The sequence below is a fragment of the Neolamprologus brichardi genome, chromosome 14 (genome assembly GCF_056152115.1).
Source record: "Neolamprologus brichardi isolate AB-2024 chromosome 14, ASM5615211v1, whole genome shotgun sequence".
Classification (NCBI taxonomy): domain Eukaryota; kingdom Metazoa; phylum Chordata; class Actinopteri; order Cichliformes; family Cichlidae; genus Neolamprologus; species Neolamprologus brichardi.
The window spans coordinates 37,301,288-37,315,071 of NC_142117.1; the positions used below are offsets into that span (position 1 = coordinate 37,301,288).

General features: G+C 43.6%; 1 protein-coding gene across 5 annotated transcripts in view; it reads right to left on the bottom strand.

The window, feature by feature from the left end:
* ltbp4 (latent transforming growth factor beta binding protein 4) overlaps positions 1-13,784 on the bottom strand; it is a 62,547-nt gene that overhangs the window by 18,308 nt on the left and 30,455 nt on the right. For 3 of the 5 annotated variants that reach the window (XM_087851281.1, XM_087851285.1, XM_087851286.1), the window contains 6 exons: positions 7,824-8,069; positions 7,440-7,513; positions 5,282-5,458; positions 4,748-4,850; positions 2,881-2,940; positions 1,530-1,652 (listed from right to left, as the gene is read on the bottom strand). In XM_087851281.1, the coding sequence (XP_087707407.1) occupies positions 1,530-1,652; positions 2,881-2,940; positions 4,748-4,850; positions 5,282-5,458; positions 7,440-7,513; positions 7,824-8,069 (783 nt within the window). The remainder of the gene's footprint in view (positions 1-1,529; positions 1,653-2,880; positions 2,941-4,747; positions 4,851-5,281; positions 5,459-7,439; positions 7,514-7,823; positions 8,070-13,784) is intronic. The other 2 variants (XM_087851283.1, XM_087851284.1) reach the window with 2 other exon arrangements.

The following is a 13,784-nucleotide window of genomic DNA, read 5'->3' on the forward strand; positions in this document are numbered from 1 at the left end:
CTCTACTGACCAGCAGGGGGCAACTCCTCAAAACGAGTAGATGAGCACGAAGCGTTCCTTCCTAACCAAGATAGTTAGGTTAGGAAGCTTCATCCATACCTGCTAGTTAGTGTTCAGCAACATCCAAGTAAAATCCAAGAATTTCACTCATTGAAACTGGAGCTCTGCCTTCGTGGACAGGTTGTTACTACAGTAACCTCACAGCAGGTCACATTCAATTCAATTTTATTTATATAGCGCCAAATCACAACAAAAGTCGCCTCAAGGCGCTTCATAGATACAGAGAAAAACCCAACAATCATATGACCCCCTATGAGCAGCACTTTGGCGACAGTGGGAAGGAAAAACTCCCTTTTAACAGGAAGAAACCTCTGGGAGAACCAGGCTCAGGGAGGGGCGGGGCCATCTGCTGTGATTGGTTGGGGTGAGAGAATCATGATGTCATGATGTCATTTAAAATGCTCCAAAAGGCTCCAACAGCACAAACACGGTCCAGAGGTCCAGTTCAGGTGAAGCTAGCAGACAACTACTGACACCTGTGCCACCATCCACCTGCCAGTCAAATAGGCCACGCCCCTAATAATGCACACTGTAAGCCTCAACATTATCCAAACAGGTGAGTTGTGCAAACATTCTTGTTATGAAGGAGAAAATTATCTGTAAAAACCAAACAGTTTATCAGTGTATCAGGCTGTAAACTAAAGCTTCAACATGTGAGTCTATGGGGACTGACTCACTGCTGCCTCTGCTGGACGTCAGAGGAACTGCAGCTTCATTTGCTTCAGTGTTGGCTTCATTTTTATTCTGTTTTATCTCTTTTACAGGAAACAGACTCTAGATTGTGGGGAGGGAGCGGCTCCGAGGGGATAACTCAGCCCAGTAAGCGCAGGTTAAAACACAAACAGGAAGTAGAACAATAGAAAAAGCACAGCCGTGTGGATGTCAAACAACAAACCTTCAATTTGACAAAACAATAATTTGGATATAAAAAATATTTCCAGGAAAGGATAGAGATGGAAAAACACACAAACCCAAACCAGACACACTGTTAAAAAAACAGTAAAGCTTTGATTAGAGCGCTGTCATCAGTTACCGGGTAGACCAGCATCCTGAAGCTCCTCCTCCTCTGATTCGCTGAATGCCGGTCGGAATAAGCAGAGCACCAGTCAGGCTTCACAAAAACCATCTGAGCACTGAACCTCTCCCTCATGTTCCCCAAAGAACAACGAGCAGAACAAAGATTTAAAGTTGACCTTTAAAAACTCATTATTCCTGCTGAAGGTCTGAGTCCGAGGAATCTCATCTTCAGATTTTCAGAAAAGCTCAGAGTAAATCAGCTGTGCAGCAGCTTCAGCTTTTCTGTACTTTGATGGCAGCTAAACTTTGAGAGAGACAAGCCAACCAAAGTCCGGGAGAAACCTGGAGAGCTCAGACGGATTCAGGAAGTCCTGAGAGGAGTCGGCGTCATTCCTCATTTCATTCCCAAGCCGGCGGCGGCGGCAGCGTGCATGTAAATGTGCATTACTTACAGATGCAGATTCCATGTGAGGCGTCGAGGATGAACCCCAGCCTGCACACGCAGCTATAGCTCCCCCTGGTGTTCACACAGATGCCGTTCTCACACAGCCCCGGATGCAGGCACTCATTCACGTCTACACACACACAAACACTTCAGGCTTTTCTCAGCTGTCAAAGCGATCCGACGTCAAACGTCCTCTAAGACACCGTTTATTTACTTACGCCCGGATCCCGAGTGGGCTCATCAGAAAACTAAACTTTTTAAAGATGGATCAGTCGTCTGGTCGTAAATACAGAAATCCATCGCATAGGAAACATGGAGACTTTAAACAAATAGTCAGATGAAGATTTCTTCATCTTGGAAGCAGGTCAGAAGGTCAAGAGCTGAAGATCTTACATTTGGTAGCTGACAGTTCGTTGGTATTATCTTCTAATTCTGATCGATGTCACTTTTGTTCACGCAGTAAATATGATTTTTATCACTAATGTCTAAACAGACTGGAATATTTATAAACTTCTGACTTTAAAAGCAGTTACGACAGTTAGTTATGATTTTTTCTCCAAGAAATCTGTGTCGAGCTAAAGAGATTAATGACGTGACCATGGCAGAGTAACTGTCCATGGCTGAAACAGCTGTCGGAGAATCATCACACTGAAGCTATTAATGCTAATATCAGCCTGTAGAACTACAGTCTAAGGTTAAATTAGGCAGTTAAACCTTTAATTGTTACAGCTCAGATTAAACTCTGCAACTTTGGTTTCTTTCTACTAAAACTTTCTGATAAAATGTTGGTGGAAGAAGTTTTGGTTCCCTTTGCAAAGACGAACAAAGCTCAGTATAAAATAGATTAAATAAGGATTATTTTACATATTAATTCGTTAAAAGCAGCCACAGTAGTGTTGTTATTCCTGGATTTATTTGTAGTTTGATGACACATATCTGCTAATGACCACGTTGATCCGATTTTGTCCTATGATAAGATTATGCGGTGTCATCGGCATAGTATTGTAACTGACCAGGGCTGCTCTGAGTATGTTTTGTACAAGTTTTGAAAACAGGAAGGCATATCTGCTAATTATTCCTTTATGTAATATTTTCATAACAATTATTCAGGCACTGCGTGAAGCTGTCAGCCAATCCCGTGAAAACGTTAATTTTACCAGCATTGCTTCTTTTGCTGTGGTTTAATGACAGAACAGGAGTGGATGGACCTGCGTACTGATCCGTTTCTCATTTAACAACAGACGTTCACATTTAGGAAATGAAAAGAAAGAACCTTCTCCGATCGATTGTTTAGTTTCTCTGTTGTTTAAAGAACAGAATATTTCCACCGCCTGTACGATTACAACCGCCAAACTCACCGACACACTGCGTTCCATTGGCTCGCTCAAACCCAACTGGACAGCTGGCATCGCTCTGACCTAACAATGATCAATAACCAAATACACGCTGATCAATCACCAATTCTTGTGGAATAATTATCTGATCACATACTTATATTTAATGTTTGCTAGGAGAGAACACAAAACACAGTTCTGCACTGTTCCTAAGAAATATATTATAAATTAAATTATTTATAAGAAAAAGGTTGTAAGATGTGCCACCGTGTGGTTAGCACTGTTGCTGCACAGCAAGAAGGTCCTGAGTTCAATTCCACCATCAGGTCTTTCTGTGTGGAGTTTGCATGTTCTCCCCGTGTTTGCGTGGGTTCCCTCCGGGTACTCCGGCTTCCTCCCACCGTCCAAAGACATGCAGCTTGTGGGGATAGGTTAATTGGATAATCCAAATTGCCACTAGGTGTGAATGTGCGAGTGAATGTGAGCGCGAATGGTTGTCTGTCCCTGTGTGTTGGCCCCCCGCGACCCTGAAAGGGATAAGCGGAAGTGAATGGATGGAGGTTGTAAGATGAACTCCCCAGAGTTTGTTACATTAAAGTCAAATTAGGTCAAACAGAAATACCAGGGGGCGCCATCACAAAGCCAAAGCTATAAACAGCTTAAAGATCTTCTGGTCAGTTTTAATGAATCATGACAAACATCAAAAACTGTACCAGGTATGTGTGTGTGTGTGTGTGTGTGTGTGTGTGTGCGCGCGCATATCCAGGCCCTCTTTTCTGTTCTTTAAAGGTGTATGTCGTCATTCTTTACAGGCTGGTGTGAAGCTGGATGCCAGCAGTTGAGCTAACATGATTTCCTGAGAGTGTGTGTGTGTGTGTGTGTGTGTGTGTGTGTGTGTGTGTGTGTGTGTAAAGCCTACAGTCCCACAGTTGCATTCCTTTACTGTTAGTCAGCTCTAAAAGAACAAGGAAGCCTGATTACTTACTGTGTGTGTGTGTGTGTGCATCTGTGGTTGTGAGGACACACTGCTGGGTTCTCACTTTGAGGCAGACCTCGGGAGGCCTGTTAAACGGTTTGGACCTGATTTGATTTCAGTGTTGAAATCATGATGTTTGAGTTCCTCAGAAGACATGTATTAACCACGGTCCCCACAAAGACAGATGAACAAATATGAGTGTGTGATGAAGTCCAATAGTTACATAAGCAGCTACTGGTGAAATATTTCCCAAATATTAAAGTCATGAAGTAGCAGACCCTCACTCACAGAAAAAGTGTTAGTATAACTGTGCTAGTCCAGGTATCTTTGTGAGGACGTCTATAAATCCGAGCCTAAGTGAGGACATTAGTGAATAGTGAGGACTTCTTCTCTTGCAGAAAAAAGGAGAGCTTTCTAAAGACCTCTTTTATGACACCTTTGCTTGCTGACCCTAAACCACTAAATCAAGCCGGTGTAATGCTGCAGCAGCATGTGACTTTACATAGCATGTGGCCGTCAGCTTTTCACATGAATGTCGGTTTCAAACGCCACTGCTGGCCCCTCACTCTGCCACCTTTCTACCTTTTACAGAAAAAGGCGAGGAGGAATAACAGCGCATTGTTTTAATATTGATGGGTCACTTAATTTTGGTATAAAACACTGCAATGACCACCAGCATGAAATAGATGTCATACTATAATATTCCTGCTACCAGGGAGTGTAAAGGAAGAGTTCAACAGTGCATGTCTGGGTTTACTGTCCAGGGATCCTATGGGAACTTTTTTAATTACCAGAAGGTTTTTGGGCCTAATTTAATGTCTTAAGCAATAATAAAATGTCAGACATGGTAGGTTATGGAAGCCTGGACCACACAGTGTGTTATGTTGTGTGAGTATTGTGTGTATTTTTGTATACCTGTGATCTCAGGACAGATGACACAGTCATCGATGCCCCAGGCCTTTCCGATCCCTCTGCAGCACATTTCCTTGCTCCGAAGGCCAGGAAGAGGAGAGCTGCACTAAAAACAAACACAGTCCAGGATAAATCTGATGGACCGCAGCCATGCTAACATCTATCAGGCTGGACTTTCATCAAAACAAGACACAACAATATGCATCGTGTAGCAACGAGATGATTTAAGGACTTCTTTGTCATTTTAAAGGATGTAGGACCATGTGTTTGCATTTTCTGCTTTTTGTAATCACATTAAAGTTGATCTATTCAGTATTTCCTTACTTCCTGTCATATATCTCCTAACACAGTGATAACTCGCCAAATGATGAGGTGTATATGTACAAGCAATCCCTGTGTGTCAAAAGCTCAGCTTTCAGATAGCTTTAAACACTCAGTTTCAGACTGTTTGTACTACTCTTGGATCCCTATGATGTCATAGACAGCACTTACCCCTAACATGGGTTCAAGGTCATGCTGACATATTGTGCCACTCACCTGTCCGTCTTTAACCTCTCTGAAGCAGTACTTAAAGCCGGACTGCTGGGTGTGGACGCTGTCCCCTGTCACAGTCTGGGCCAGGACTCTGCTGCCAGCAGGAGCCGGAGCACCTGCTGACCCTGAGGAGGAGGAGGAGGAAGAGAGCGTCCGCAGGGTGGGAGTGAATCCAGACACCTGGAACGAGAAGATTCAACTTACCTACAAGCAAGTGAATGCAAAAGACTACAGGCATATTCAATGAAAGGGTTAAAAATAAATGAATAAATGACATTAAACTTGTTCTGTGGTTAAAATTTTAAAACTCCTGCAAGAAATTAAGACGACTGTTTAGATGTGCGTCTGTCAGTTGAACTTCGGATACAGGAGGAACATGGTGGTTTCATCCTGGTCGTGGAACTCTGGCCCAGCTTTTTATGAGCTCCCAAGGATACTGCGCAGTTTGCCCACCAGTCTATGTTTTCTTTGTGGATTTGAAGAAGGTGTTCGACTCTGTGGGATTCCTGTGGGAGTCGCTTCGGGAGTATGGGGTGTCTAGCCCATTGCTATGGGCCATTCGATCCTTACACAACCTTTGCAAAAGCTTGGTCTGCATAGCCGGCAATAAGTCGGACTCGTTCCTGGTGGGTGATGGACTCCGCCAGGGCTGCCCTTTGTCACTGCTGATGGCCTCCAGCTCGCACTGGAGCAGTTCCTAATCGAGTGTTAAGCAGCGGGAATGAAAATCAGCACCTCCAAATCTGAGGCCATGGTCCTCAAAAGGGTGGAGTGCCCACTCCAGGGCAGGGACAAGTTCCTGCCCCACGTGAAGCAGTTTAATAATAATAATAATGGATTGCATTTATATAGCGCTTTTCGAAACCCTCAAAGCGCTTTACAATTCCACTATTCATTCACTCTCATATTCACACACTGGTGGAGGCAGCTACAGTTGTAGCCACAGCTGCCCTGGGGCAGACTGACAGAAGCCATATTGCGCCTTCGGCCCCTCTGACCAACACCAGTAGGCGGCAGGTGAAGTGTGTTGCCCAAGGACACAACGACCGAGACTGTCCGAGCCGGGGCTCGAACTGGCAACCTTCCGATTACAAGACGAACTCCCAACTCTTTGAGCCACGATTGCTCTGTTTAAGTATCTCGATGTCTTGTTCACGAGTGATGCGAGAAGTGAGCGGGAGATCAACAGACGGATTGGTGCTCTGGCTGGTCACGAGCTGTGGGTAGTAGTGGTGGGTCGTTCGCGAACGAAATGGCTCCTAGAGCTGTGGGTAGTGACCGAAAGAACGGGATCACAGATACAAGCGGCGGAAATGGCTGGCCTCTCCCTGAGAGATAGGGTGAGAGGTTCTGCCATCCCGGAGGGGCTCAAAGTAGAGCTGCTGCTCCTCCACATTGAAAGGAGCCAGTTGAGGCATCTGACAAGGATGCCTCCTGGGCGAGGTTGTCCAGGCATGTCCCACCCCTCCAGGGCAGACCCAGGACACACTGGAGAGATTATATCTCTTGGCTGGCCTGAGAAGGCTTCGGTGCTCCCCCGGAGTAGCAAGAGGAGGTGCTTAGGCTGCTTGCCAAACGACATGGCCCCGGATAAACGGAAGAAGGTCGATGGATTTAGATGTTTTTAAAGAACGTCCAAGATTTTTTTTTTAAATAACTAAAGAATTCTAAATTTAAGAAAACAATTGTTTCAAATAAAATCAAAGATTTAAATGATAAAAAATAAATTATATATAGATATAATATAATTATTATTAATTATTAAAAATGTAATAAAAGATCATTAAAAGATTTAAAAAATTCCAATTGTAAAATTTAGAGATTATTAATAACATGTAAAATAATAAATCTGAGAACAAAACAAAAGAATATGTGGAAATATAAAAATATGTAAAAACAGATGACATAAATGCAAAAACTGAATATTAATGTTTATGAAATAAACAAAATAAAAAGCTTGTAAAACCTCGATGACTGTGAGAGAATATTATTTAAATGCCTGTGGCCAGTAATAAATAAAGACATTTACAAAACTATAAGAATGTAAAAATACAAAAAAACAGCTGTTCTTTGTTTTATCAACAGCTTGAACAAAACGTTTATCATCACATGATGACTGACAGTTTAATCGTCCAATCAGAGGAGCTGTTAATGTTCTTACCTTCACCTGGTGGACCTTCACGTTGGCCTCAGGGGGGTGCTGAACTCTGACCTTCACCATGGGCCCGCTGGGGGCTGCACGTGAGTGTGAACATTAAAGGATAACTGCAGTGAGGCACCATTCACAATAGCAACAAATTACCAATGGAAGCCCGAAGCTGCCAAAAATGTATCAAATAAATGACCAATGACAAACGAATAAAGATATTATTACATATAAACAAAACTGAGCAAACTAAAACCGAAATAAATAAATAATCTGTAAAATATTGAGATATCAAGAAATATTTTTAAAAATTCTATATTTCTAAACTCCAAAGAGTTACACAAAAACATCATAGCCACCCACAGACACAGTTGGGGTTAAAGGTCGCAGGTCGCTTACCTCCAGCAGTCATCGTCTCTGCGTCCCGTCCTAGCGGCAGCAGGAACTCAGACCGAACCAGCTCCTGATTGGATGCCATGGCAGAGAGGAGAACGGGCTTGACGATCTCATTGGTGGAGAAGGCTGCAGAGGAGTCTGTGGGCGTGACGGGGATCTGGCAGAACTTCCCGGTGAAGTTTGGCGGGCACAGGCAACGGTCCTTCTGCAGACAGACTCCACCGTTCTTACAGAGCAGAGGACAGAGGACTGCGGGAGACAAACAAACCTGCTTACTTATCTGTTCAGTAAATAAAGACAATCACAGGTTTGTGATTCCTGTCAGCTGTTTACAGAACAACAGCAGTAAAATCTGTCAAATTAGGAAGAGCTCACACACAGGCTAAGGATCGAAAGCTTCAGTTCCTTTAATGTACAGCAGAGGCAGCAGTGAGTCAGTCCCCATAAACTCCCATGTTAAAATAACACCTCTACGCTGGGAGGATGCTCGTATTAATTGTATCAAAGCTTAAAGTTGAATAATTGAGGGCGTGGCCTATTTGCCCAACAGGTGGATGGTGACACAGGTGGCTGTAGCTGCTAGCTGTCTACTACGCTTCACCTGAGCTGGACCTCTGGACTATGTTTGTGCTGTTGGAGCTTTTTGGAGCATCTTTAATGACATCATCTGACCAATAATATGAAATAATTTGTCATTTTCTACATCAGTCTTTGATTAGTGAAGTAACCAGGAGACAAAAAAGGTTCCAGAAGAAATCTGATCGTGTGTGAGTTTAATGAGCCTGCTGCTCTGGCTCCTGGGTACCATCTGGACCAATCAGGGAACAACAGAAGAAGCATTTTAAGAAATGATTGGTGATATGTGGGTCTGAACAAAGCTAACTGCTACGATGGGATAGCAGGCTCCACCCACTTCCTGCATGCTGTGTGAGCTCAGCCTCAGCACGCTGGTGTGCAGTCACCCAGAGTTCAGCTGCTGCTAATTAACTGATACACAAAGGCCTTAGCACTGCAGCCGTGACCTTTCTGGTCTTCGACCTGCCAGTTTGAGTCTAAACACCAAAGCTAGTCCTGTTCCCTCCCCACAAAAACACAAATGCCATGGCTCTGTGATCTGACAAAGTGATTCTGCACTTCCAGCTGTAATTCAGGCACCCGACACTGTCATCTCTGTTTGATGAGTTCAGGTTTAAAAACAGACATCGGTAGATGAAGAATATTTCCCGTGACTTTGTTTCATATGTTCAGTTTCTTTCTTTTTATCTGTAACCACTGAATGGTTATTTTCAACTCATTTGCAGTATTGGAAATTAAGACTTCTTCAACATAACCTTTTATAACCCACAGGCAGTACCTTTTCAGCCCACCGGGGGAGTCTAGCGCTAAAACATAGACGATATGAAAGATGAATGTTGTTACTGTGACGTCGAGTCCTGTTCTGAAGCGTTTTCGCCATTTACAGTGTTTTGACGAGTGAGGGAAGCTCTGACATCTTTTCTGGCACTTAAAATGAGCAAAATTTCAAAAATGGACTTTCTGTTTTATTGCATATAACCTGAGCTCTGAGCTCATAAACCCATCAGGAAAATGTTTACAGAGCTCGGGGCTGGGGCTGTTTTTCCATAGGCTTGCAGAGGAACTCTTGAATCGGATCAAACTCGTGTTTGAACTTCAGTAAAAAGATGAACGACTTCCACTGCTGACGCTCCGTGTGTGTCCGTGTCCACGCCCTCACAGTGTGCGTGTAGTCCTGTTTGTTGATGTTACTCTATCACTCACTCACACACACACACACACACTGCACTGCTGCGTGTGTGTTGCTGTAAACACAGTTATCATGCTGGACATCAAACCACAGATGGACCACATCAACACAAACACACTCGGGGAGTTTGGACGGCGTTCCTGGGGCAAAGCTGAGAAAAGACAGAGCGAGTGTGGGGGATTACACTGATGAAATACTGTAAACACTGAAAAACTGATGGAGAGAATAAACAGAGACAAACATGAAAAATCTATGAGATGAACTTTGGTTTTGCCCGTCCCCATTGGCCAATGTCTGGAAGCCGAGAGGCAGCACCTGGAGGCTTTGAGCTGTACTTCATCCTGTGTCTGTGTGGAAGTTTAAAAAATGTAGGGTGCTAAGTATTCACAGCTTCGGGCTCACATTTCATATCTTTAACGAATGATCTGAAAGTCTGGTCAGGTTTAATCTGAAAATCTGAACGTCACAAAACATCATCAAACACACTCCAACCCAAAGCCACAAAAGAACAAACACTGATTTAGTTTAGCTCACACACAGCACTGCAGCTCACTAATGACTCAGTCACACTAAGACAAACATGAGACAGTCACCTCCTGAAGACTAGTGAAAGTTGGTGTGTGCCCAATCATTGCATGGAATATTTTCAAATCAAATCACTTTTACTGTCACATCACATGTTTTGGTACACTGCTCCAGCACATGTGAGTGCAAGCTTTACAAACAACAGAGGTGTGCAAAACACAAGAAACATATGAAACAACAAAATATAAGAGCAGCAATGTGAGAATTTTAAGGATAAATATATGTACAAATATAAGAATTCACTCAGCAACCATTTGGAAGTAGTTGAATTGACCAACCTGGACTGACTGAGACAGACAGACTGACTCCATCTTAGTCCCTTTTTATCTGCGTGTCGATGACCCAAAGTCATTATCCGGTCTTTAAGTGATGATGTATGAACCCTGCTTCTGGGTCCAAACTACTCTGCGTTTATTAAGGCTGTTTTTCACATGTTTTAATGCTTTGTATCTTGTTCTATTGAATCTGAACAAGCCCCTAAAAACAGTCAGTGATCACTGTCGGCCTCTCTGTTCATTTTAAAGCTCAGTTTTTAAACCTTACGATGTAGCTACAGCTCAGGCCAGCAGTATATGAATGGCTAACCTCGTATTGTGGATGGATTATCTCAGTTGTTCTCCTGACTGAAGTTTGGTCCGTTTACAGCATCCTGTCTCTAACCATCGGGAACCTTCACGTTAACTTTTATCAAGTGGAAAAAAGTTAGCGTTCATCCTCCAGCTTCAGTGAGTTTATGCTATGCTAACATAGCGGTGTAGCTAGCGATCACGTAGCACATCTTTATATAGCAGCTAGCCAAACTTCAGTAATCCTACAAACGTCACTGCTGTTTAGTTTTCTGTCTTCATTTATGTTGGAAGTGATAGCAGAGCTGTACATTTTAATTTGTCAGAAATCTCTCAGTCAGAACATGATATATCATGTTTAGGTGGAAGCTAGCGAGCTAACTTCCTGCTAACTTCTAACTCTGTTAAACTTCATAAATCCTGTTTTCATGGATGCCTGGATGTTAAACTTTATTGTTACACCTGGTAAAGCAGCAACGCTGATGCAGACCTGGTCAAAGCACCAATTTGAACGGCAACAAGATCACAAGTTCACCACACGTGGTTGCAGTAACTGTGGTTGTGCCGTTGCCCACAAACACTATTTAGCACCCCTGTGTGAGTGTAACATTCACGGTCACTGGTGTCTTTACAGGTTTTAAGGAGGTTACCCACAGAACCTTTACGTCTAATGCAAAGCGCATATCTCCGTGTTTTTCAGTTATGGAAACTCGGTACATCTGCCCTCAGATAGGACTTCAAAACCAGGAGCTTTCTAAAAATGTTGCACTTATGATGTAAATGTGAAAAAAGAAGGAAGAAAACAACAATAGCATGTGTGGTTTCCTGCCACACCGCAGTGACCGTCACCTCCAGCACCTCCCACAGGTCACACTCAGCTTGTTTTTTCCTGACCCACAATCCGAATTTATCACTGAACAACAGATACAACTGTGAGACGCAGCAAACCGCACATGCACAAACTCTCCCTGACAGTTCAGCAGCTAATTAGTCAGCTGCTGCTAGCCTGGTGGATTTACTTGAAGAAGTGTGATTAAAAGTAGCTGAAGAATCTGCCAGCCGTGGATGTGCAGACAGCCGTCATCGGGTTATTGGGATACGGAGGAAAAACTTCAAAACGTTAAGAGTCTCAGGAAGATTTTCTCCTCTTTATGGAGGCTTTTGTTGCTTTCTGTTTTGGTTACCCAGTTACAGTCCAGTTCCTGTAATAGACTTAAATTACCCGAACCCCACAAGGAATACATTATCCCCCACCTCGCTCTGTTAATCCTGTCCAAATGGAATCGACATCCATGCTAGCAGCTCTGAGAAGTTGCTCTGAAATGTTAATATTTAGTTTATTTAGTAGAATTTATATTGCTTTGGTTTGTATGTTTTGACAGATAACATCTCCCATGATTTCCTTTACATTCGTGCGCTTCTCTGTTTTGATTGTTAGTCTGTATGTAAAGCGAGAGAGGCTGATGGGGGGAACAGCTGTTTGGACAGGGGGATTAACCTCTGACCCTATGATGTCACCACCTCCTCCCTTGTGTTTGTGTGTGTTTGTGTGTGTTGCTGTCCAGTCTTACCTCACTGCTTGTTTAAACATTCACACATCACCAGCAAAATATCCTGGGCACATATGTGTGTGTGTGTGTGTGTGTGTGTGTGTGTGTGTGTGTGTGTGTTCTGGTCTAGCTATCTTTGTGAGGACCGAAATCTCACCAGTCCTCACAAGTTTGAAAATGTGGTTTTAGTGTCAGGGTTACAATTAGGTTATGGTTAGGTTTAGGGTTAGGCATTCATTTTTAATGGTTAGGGTTAGGGAAACCATTATGTCAATAAAGGTCCTCACTAAGATAGCTGAACGGGGCTGTGTGTGTGTGTGTGTGTGTGTGTGTGTGTGTGTGCGCGTGTGTGTGTGTGTTACTGATGTTGTGAGGACAAAGAGCTGTGGTCCACATACTGAGGACTTGACATCCTTATGACGACAAAAAGCAAAGCTTCCCCTGACATAAGCGTTATATTGCTTGGTTAAAACTTGGCTGAAAGTCACCATCAGGTTGGCTCTCCAACAAACTAAGTTACTATGATGTCCTCTGAAACACAGGGACGTGCGATGGGGATATTTTTATGATCAACGAAAGCCATATGTCAGTGGTCTCCCTCTGCCCCTCTGATTCCTCTCCTTCTCTCCAGATGTAGCACTTGTTGCACAAATAGGCCAGGAGAATAACCTCCTCCTAAACATCAGCAAGACTAAGGAGCTGATTGTGGACTTCACCACAAAGCAGGCGAGGAATTACAAACCCCTCATCATCAGTGGCACGCCAGTGGAGAGAGTGGACAGTTTCCGATACCTGGGTGTCCACATCACTCAGGACCTGTCATGGTCCTGCCACATCAACACCCAGGTGAAGAAAGCCCGTCAGCGTCTCTTCTTCCTCAGAAGACTTAGAGACTTCCATCTGCCACTGAAGGTGCTCAAGAACTTCTACTGCTGCACCATCGAGAGCGTCCTGACAGCAAACATCTGCACCTGGTTTGGGAACAGCACCAAGCAGGACAGACGAGATCTGCAGAGAGTGGTGCGCTCGGCCGAACGCATCATTCAATCAGAGCTCCCTGACCTGCTGTCCATCTACACCAAGCGGTGCAAGTCCAAAGCTAGGACGATTATGATGGACCTCTCCCATCCCAACAATGGACTCTTCTCACTGTTGAGGTCTGGGAAGCGCTTCCGCTCCCTTAAGGCCAAAACAGAGAGAATGAGGAGGAGCTTCTTCCCCCAGGCTATTCGGGCCCTGAACCAGGTGTAGGACTGGACTCTCCCACACACATCACTATAAGACTGGACTCTCACACACATCACATCACCACACGCACCACCACACATTTCCTATAATTTCCTATAATTTATAATCTTGATAATCTCTTTCTGGTGTTTGCACATTTTTATTTATTTTTATTTTTACTGTAAATTCCTAAGTTAATTTGTAAATTTTGTAGTAAATTGTAAATACTGTAAAACCTTTTTCTGTCATTTAATGGTCGGGCATTGTGCAG